This window comes from Octopus bimaculoides, chromosome 14 (genome assembly GCF_001194135.2).
Source record: "Octopus bimaculoides isolate UCB-OBI-ISO-001 chromosome 14, ASM119413v2, whole genome shotgun sequence".
Classification (NCBI taxonomy): domain Eukaryota; kingdom Metazoa; phylum Mollusca; class Cephalopoda; order Octopoda; family Octopodidae; genus Octopus; species Octopus bimaculoides.
Window position 1 is genome coordinate 12,440,491 of NC_068994.1, and position 7,198 is coordinate 12,447,688.

General features: G+C 41.1%; 1 protein-coding gene across 1 annotated transcript in view; it reads left to right on the forward strand.

Annotated features, from left to right (window-relative positions):
• Positions 1-7,198, forward strand: part of LOC106872619 (regulator of telomere elongation helicase 1) — a 76,576-nt gene that overhangs the window by 26,937 nt on the left and 42,441 nt on the right. Inside the window, exons 12-13 of the mRNA XM_052973020.1 lie at positions 1,609-1,732; positions 5,808-5,967. Coding sequence (XP_052828980.1) covers positions 1,609-1,732; positions 5,808-5,967 — 284 coding nt within the window. The remainder of the gene's footprint in view (positions 1-1,608; positions 1,733-5,807; positions 5,968-7,198) is intronic.

A 7,198-nucleotide genomic window follows, 5' to 3' on the forward strand; every position in this document is an offset into this window, starting at 1 on the left:
ATATATGAAGTGGTGCTGGAAAGTTCCTGGCTTTAAGGGTATCGTGAAAGGCCTGGTTGGACGACCAACCTTCCAAATTCTTTTACAGGTTTTCAGTAGAAAAACTGAAGGACCATTGCAATAAGAATCTGAATCTGAGAGAAGGATATGTTGATTAAAATCATAATTAATTAATCCTCCTATATTTTCTTTTATCCAACGCCACCTTATCATATGCGATTAGATTCTTTAGTAGCTTCATGATGTTTAGTCAATATGCCCATTCAGCAGTTAAACACATATTTAACTTCATGGTGTAGCCAAGATGTTTCATCATCATCATCATCGTTTAATGTCCACTTTCCATGCTAGCATGGGTTGGATGATTTGACTGAGGACTGGTGAACCAGATGGCTACACCAGGCTCCAATCTGATTTGGCAGAGTTTCTACAGCTGGATGCCCTTCCTAACGCCAATCACTCCGAGAGTGTAGTGGGTGCTTTTACGTGCCACCGGCACAAAGGCCAGTCAGGTGGTACTGGCAACGGCCACAATCAAAATGGTGTATTTTACGTGCCACCTGCACAGGAGCCAGTTCGGTGGCACTAGCAACGATCTCGCTCGAGTTCTATGAATTCATTTCATTGTTAGTATTGTTCCTCTACATTAAACAGTTGATTTTTAAAAAAATGATTTTCTAAATTTATTCGTTGCTACAATCCTTACCTCCCCACCAACTCCTGACGAACTCCTATTTCTAATTCTCTTCTCACTCCTGCACATATCTGCCATCCCTAACTTCTGCCTCTGCTGTTATCTCCCAACCCTAACCCCCACCATTAACTATTGGTGTCAGATTTTGGCACAAGGCCAGCAAGTTTGGAGGAGCTGGGAGTGGGGGTTTAAGCCAATTACATCAACCTGAATGATCTACTGATACTTATTTTATTGACCCTGAAAGGATAAAAGGTAAAGTCAATCTCAGCAAAATTTGAACTCAACGTAAAGACAGACAAAATATTGCAAAGAATTTTGCCCAGCATGCTAACGATTCTGCCAGCTCACTGCCTTACTCCAACTATTGCTGTATTTTTATGTATATAAGGGACCCTATTTTGTCAAAAATTAGGTTTAAAAAATATGGGAGTTTCTTATACATGGATAGTATTATAATCCTTTACAAAACCTTTTTTCCAAATTTTAAGCCCCCAAAATTAGGGAGTTCCTTATACACATTAAAGTATGGTAATTATTAATCCCTACTACTGACTCCTTATCCTATTCCTTAAACCTTTTGTTACCATATTTTTGTTGAAATACATTGCCTTTATTTCAATTAATTTAGAAAATAACTTTGCCAATATGAAGTTGGTGTTTGGAGCAGATGTTAACATGAAATTTTGAAGGAAGGTTTTTAATTAAAGTCATTCTGAAGGAAGAAGTTTGTATTATAAAACCTGGAACAATCTCAGGCAGGTTGGTTTCAAAAGGGTTAACTAACTCCTAATCCTAGCTAACCCCACTTCTAACTAACTCCTACCTTTAATCCACCTTTTCCTTTCCAGGTCACCCTTCCCCTTACCCTATTATTGTGACCCTATGCTTATGACTCCCTAACTTTTTTTCAGGTTCACCAGTAACCATAACATTCACCATCTTCCCATCTGGCTCCGGGATGAAGTTCGCAAAACGGACAAATATGGTCAAGTCTTGCGTGAGTTGGCCTCCTTCTTCAAGGCGGCTAAAAGAACGGTAAAGAATTTTGCATAAAACTCTCTCTCTAATATAAGAAGAGCATTGTAGCTTGATTGAAGCATTGTGGTAACGAAGTAAAATAATAAAATGGAGAGAAAATAATAAGATGGAGAGTTTGTAACTCTGGGCCAATCAAAGCCTTGCAAATGAATCTGGTGGCCAGAAAGTGAATGAAACTGAAAGGCGACAAGCTGGCCGAAACGTTAACACGCCGGACGAAATGCTTAGCGGTATTTCGTCTGCTGTTACGTTCTGAGTTCAAATTCCGCCGAGGTCGACTTTGCCTTTCATCCTTTCGGGGTCGATTAAATAAGTACCAGTTACGCACTGGGGTCGATATAGTCGACTTAATCTGTTTGTCTGTCCTTGTTTGTCCCCTCTGTGTATAACCCCTTGTGGGCAGTAAAGAAATAGGTATTTCGTCTGCTGTTACATTCTGAGTTCAAATTCCGCCGAGGTCAACTTTGCCTTTCATCTTTTCGGGGTCGATAAATTAAGTAGCAGTTACGCACTGGGGTCGATGTAATCGACTTAATCCGTTTGTGTCCTTGTGTGTCCCCTCTGTGTGTAGCCCCTTGTGGGTAGTAAAGAAATAAGAAACTGAATGAAGCTTCTTATATATACATAAAAGTGTATGTATATGTGTGTGTGTGTGTGTGTGTATCATCATCATCGTCGTCGTCGTTTAACGTCCGCTTTCCATGCTAGCATGGGTTGGACGATTTGACTGAGGACTGGTGAAACCAGATGGCTACACCAGGCTCCAATCTGATTTGAAAGTCCTTACACATGCTGCGGGCACAAATGCCAGAAAGGCGACGCTGGGCACAGGTGCCATCACAATTTTATTCTTTTACTTGTTTCAGTCATTTGATTGTGGTCATGCTGGAGCAACACCTTGAAGTATTTTAGTCAAACAAATCGACCCCAGGAGTTATTTTTTAAGCCTAGTACTTATTCTATTGGTCTCTTTTGCTGAACTGCTAAGTTACAGGGACGTAAACTCAGTGACACCAGTTGTCAAGTGGTGATGGGGGACGAACACAGATACAAAGACATGCACACATCATTATCATCATCATCGGTTTACGTCCGCTTTCCATGCTGGCATGGGTTGAACGGCTTGACTGAGGACTAGTGAGCCAGAGGCTGCACCAGGCTCAATCTGATCTGGCAAAGTTTCTACAGCTGTGCTGGTAAAGTGACGCTGGTAACGATCACACTCGAATGGTGCTTTTCACGTGTCACTGGCACGGGAGCCAATCCATGGCCCTGGCAATGATCACGCTCGGATGTGCTTTTAACGTTCCACTGGCACGAGTGCCAATCAGGCGGTACTGTCATTGGCCAAGTCAGTGATTTTGATTTGCTTACACTTGCCTCAATAGGTCTTCGCAAGTAAAGTTCATTGTCCAATGAATGAGAAGTATTCATAAATGGGCTGGTTACAACCACTGGCATAAGCCATGAGCTATGGTCTCACTTGGCTTGTTGGGTCTTCTGAAGCACAACATATCTCCAAAGGTCCCGGTCACTAGTCATTTCCTCGGTGAGGCCCAATGTTCGAAGGTTGTGCTTCACCACCTCATCCCAGGTTTTCCTGGGTCTACCTCTTCCACAGGTTCCCTCAACTGCTAGGGTGTGACATTTTTTCACACAGCTGTCCTCATCCATTCACACCACATGTCCATACCAGCGCAGTCATCTCTCTTGCACACCACAACTGATGTTGCTTAAATCCAACTTTTCTGTGGTTGGGAAGCAAGTTTCTTACCACATAGTTATGCCTGTATATATATGTGTGTGTGTGTGTGTGTGTATATATATATACATATGTGTATATATGTGCATGCATGTATGTAATGTATATATGAGGGCGCATAGCCTAGTTGTTACAGTGTTGCTCTCACGATGTAGCGATTGGGATTTCAATTCCTAGACCAGATGGTACATTGTGTTCTTGAGCAAAACACTTCATCTCCCGTTGTTCTGTGACCACTTCAATGCCTACGCATGGTACACCTTGCACCTGTTCAGGTAATGTTGATTTGATGGAGAGTGAGTGAGCTAATGTTTGGCATGAACATTTGATCACTATAAACAAATCATTTCTGCAGGTCTTTCGGCAAAAAGCTGAACACTAGTACACCATCTTCAGCTGGAGAGTCCATCATGTATGTATAAGTGTATACACACAAACACACACACACATACATGCAATTATATATGTATGTATATTTTTATGTTTATTTCCGTGTGTGTTAGTGTTTGTCCCTCACCACTGCTTGACAACCCGCATTGGTTTGTTTATGTCCCCTAACTAAGTTGTTTAGCGAACGGGACCAACAGAACAAGTACCAGGTTTCAAAGAAGAATAAGTGCTGGGGTCAATTTGTCTGACTAAACACATGGAGGTGGTGCTCCAGCATAGCCACAGTCTAATGACTAAAACTAATAAAACAAATAATGGGGCAAAATATTTCAGACCTAAACAGTCCATGATTAAAAGTAAATGGGCAAGAAATGTTAGTCTATACAGTACCAACCATGCTGGTCATTGCGTTGGTTCTGTATAGACCCACGTTTGTTGTCTGTTTGCTCCTGATCACGGGCCTTAGTGCTTGGAGTATATATCAGTTTTTAACTTATTCTTTTTCTCATTGTAAAAAGCTCTGTGCTTTAACTATTTTGTTATTCTATGCTATGATTATATTGTTGTTAGATCTACTATCGCATCGTCATCATCTCATACTTTTTCCATGTGATCGACAAATCTCTCATCGTCTTTGTTGTAGTGAAAATGGTACACTCCTTCCCACATGACAGTGGTATGAGTCAGCCACTATAAAGTCAGACAGTCAGTTGTAGCAGGGTCAGTAGTAGTAGGTGTAGTAGTAGTAGTAGTAGAGTCATTGTACGAGTTCTCAGTCAGTCAGTGTCAGTTACATGAACAAGTTCGAGTTACTGTCAAGGTAGATGTTTCAAAGTCATTGTCCTGTGAAGCTATCAGTGATAGCAAGAGTAATGAGGTAAAGATAATAAGATGTAGAATACCACCATAACATATTAGTGGTGACAAGAATATTACAGTGCCAACGACAACATACAAGTGAACGAAGATCCACATTATAACAGTCTTAGCACTCATTTTCATTGTACATGATCAACTTTGAAGTTGTGTGCACCATATTTTTCTTTTCTAGTTAGTTACATGCTCTTAAGTATTGTATGACTATTAGTCTGTGTTCTGTAATTCACATGAGACTGTCCCCACTAGTCAGAGAGAAGAAGAGACATGGAGAAGAACAGATGGTCATTGAAGAGGTCACAGAGAGTGTGATGAAAGAACGCTGACCTGTAAAATAATAATAATAATAAATGCCCTGATGCAGTACCAAGCAGAGGCTTTCGTGGCTTCTGATCTTAACTGATTGGAGGTGTTATCATGTACTTGTTTTGTCTTGGTCTAAAAGATGGCCTTACAGCAAATATTCTGCTCAATACCACAGATTTGCTTTTCACTTGATTGACCTTGACCAGTTGAGCATGTCCCTTGGTGGCTGACGATATGTGCATCTCTGATTACGAGCAGAAGTTGTTGGGGAGCATCATAGCCATGTATTGAGAGGAATTCTTTGAGATTTGAATAATTCACCTCTGGAAACATGGGTGTTTTTGTTCAACATCCTTAAACAAACTTTATTCAGGGACCTTTTGAGCAGGATGGGCTACTCAACCAGAAGAAAATTCTAATCGGGCCTCACCTGCAAAGTCAGTACACTGTTTATCTTGATATGAGATCAGCATGTTGCCCACATGGTTGTGATGCATGTGCCTGGTTTATCCTTGTCAGATGGGGAATCAAGATGGGTATATTGGTCTTCGTATATTTGTACCCCAGTCTCACTTCAAATGCATGCACTGTTCTCTCACTCAATAATAATAATAATAATAATAATAATAATAATAATGAAGTGATAAGATCAAATAAATAGTGTGTGTCTTTATTGGCAAAATACTTATTCTCTTTTATTCTTTTTCTTTTTCTTTTCTCCCCTTTCACCAAATCTAGTTACCACAACCAGTGCTATCTTCCAGACAATATAAAGCTGCCAACCCTGTCTCCACATTTAGTAGTGGTTCATATTTTGAAATCGGTCAAGTGACGATACGTCCTCCATCGGCCAGAGCCTCGGATGTTGTCACACATGTCCCCAGTTTGAGCATAGATGGTTGGTATACTGTTTTTCTGCTTGTAGGGGGCATTGAACAGGGAGTGGGAGTGTGGGATGAGTGTTGGTGGTTGAAGCTGGGTGGTTTTGGTGGGTTGTTGCTATGGTGATGATAGTGATTGGTGGTGGGCAGTGGCAGTTGTAGTGGTGGTGTTGGTGGTGGTGGTGGCAGCGGCGGCGATGGCAGCTATAGTAGTGATAGTGCTGGTAGTGGTGGTAGGGATTGCTAGTGGTTGTGATGATTGAGATGGTTGGTGGTGGTGGTGGTGGTGGTGATAGTGTTGTTGACTATAAGGGGTTGTGTGTCTTTGGATTTCATTTCCAATGACATGCATTTAGGTTCAGTCCCACTGTGTGCTACCTTGGGCAAGTGTTTTGTAAGGCCTCAAGCTCACCAGGCGAAATGGAAACTGTACAGAAGCCCTTTATGCTTATGTACATACATGATTTCACACAAATACACACATCGTTTATCTTTTACTTGTTTCAGTCATTTGACTGTGGCCATGCTGGAGCACCACCTTGAAGAATTTTAATCGAATATATTGATCCCAGTACTTTTTTTTTTTTTTTTTTGCTTAAACCCTAGTACTTATTCTATTGGTCTCTCTTGCAAAATGGAGATTTAAAAATGAGGTCATCTGATAAGACACATCTGCACCTATGATGTGCCACAACTGTTTCTGCATCTCATGATCATAGTGAATAATAAAGGGTCTTGTGAATTTCTTTTTCTTTCTTTCATATATTTTCAAAACTCAACAGAGATGAAGGAATTCCAAAAGTAAATCCAGTGGCATATACCTCCATACTGTTGTTGACATCAGGTAGCCGAATATTGTGAACAGGCTTTAAATGGCATACTAATAGGTGTATACCTGAACATAAAATTATTACTTATATATAGGCACAGGAGCGGCTGTGTGGTAAGTAGCTTGCTTACCAACCACACGGTTCCGAGTTCAGTCCCACTGCGTGGCACCTTGGGCAAGTGTCTTCTACTATAGCCTTGGGCCGACCAAAGCCTTGTGAGTGGATTTGGTAGACGGAAACTGAAAGAAGCCCGTCGTATATATATATATATATATGTGTGTGTTTGTGTGTCTGTGTTTGTCCCCCTAGCATTGCTTGACAACCGATGCTGGTGTGTTTATGTCCCCGTAACTTAGCGGTTCGGCAAAAGAGACCGATAGAATAAGTACTAGGCTTACAAAGAATAAGTCCTGGGGTC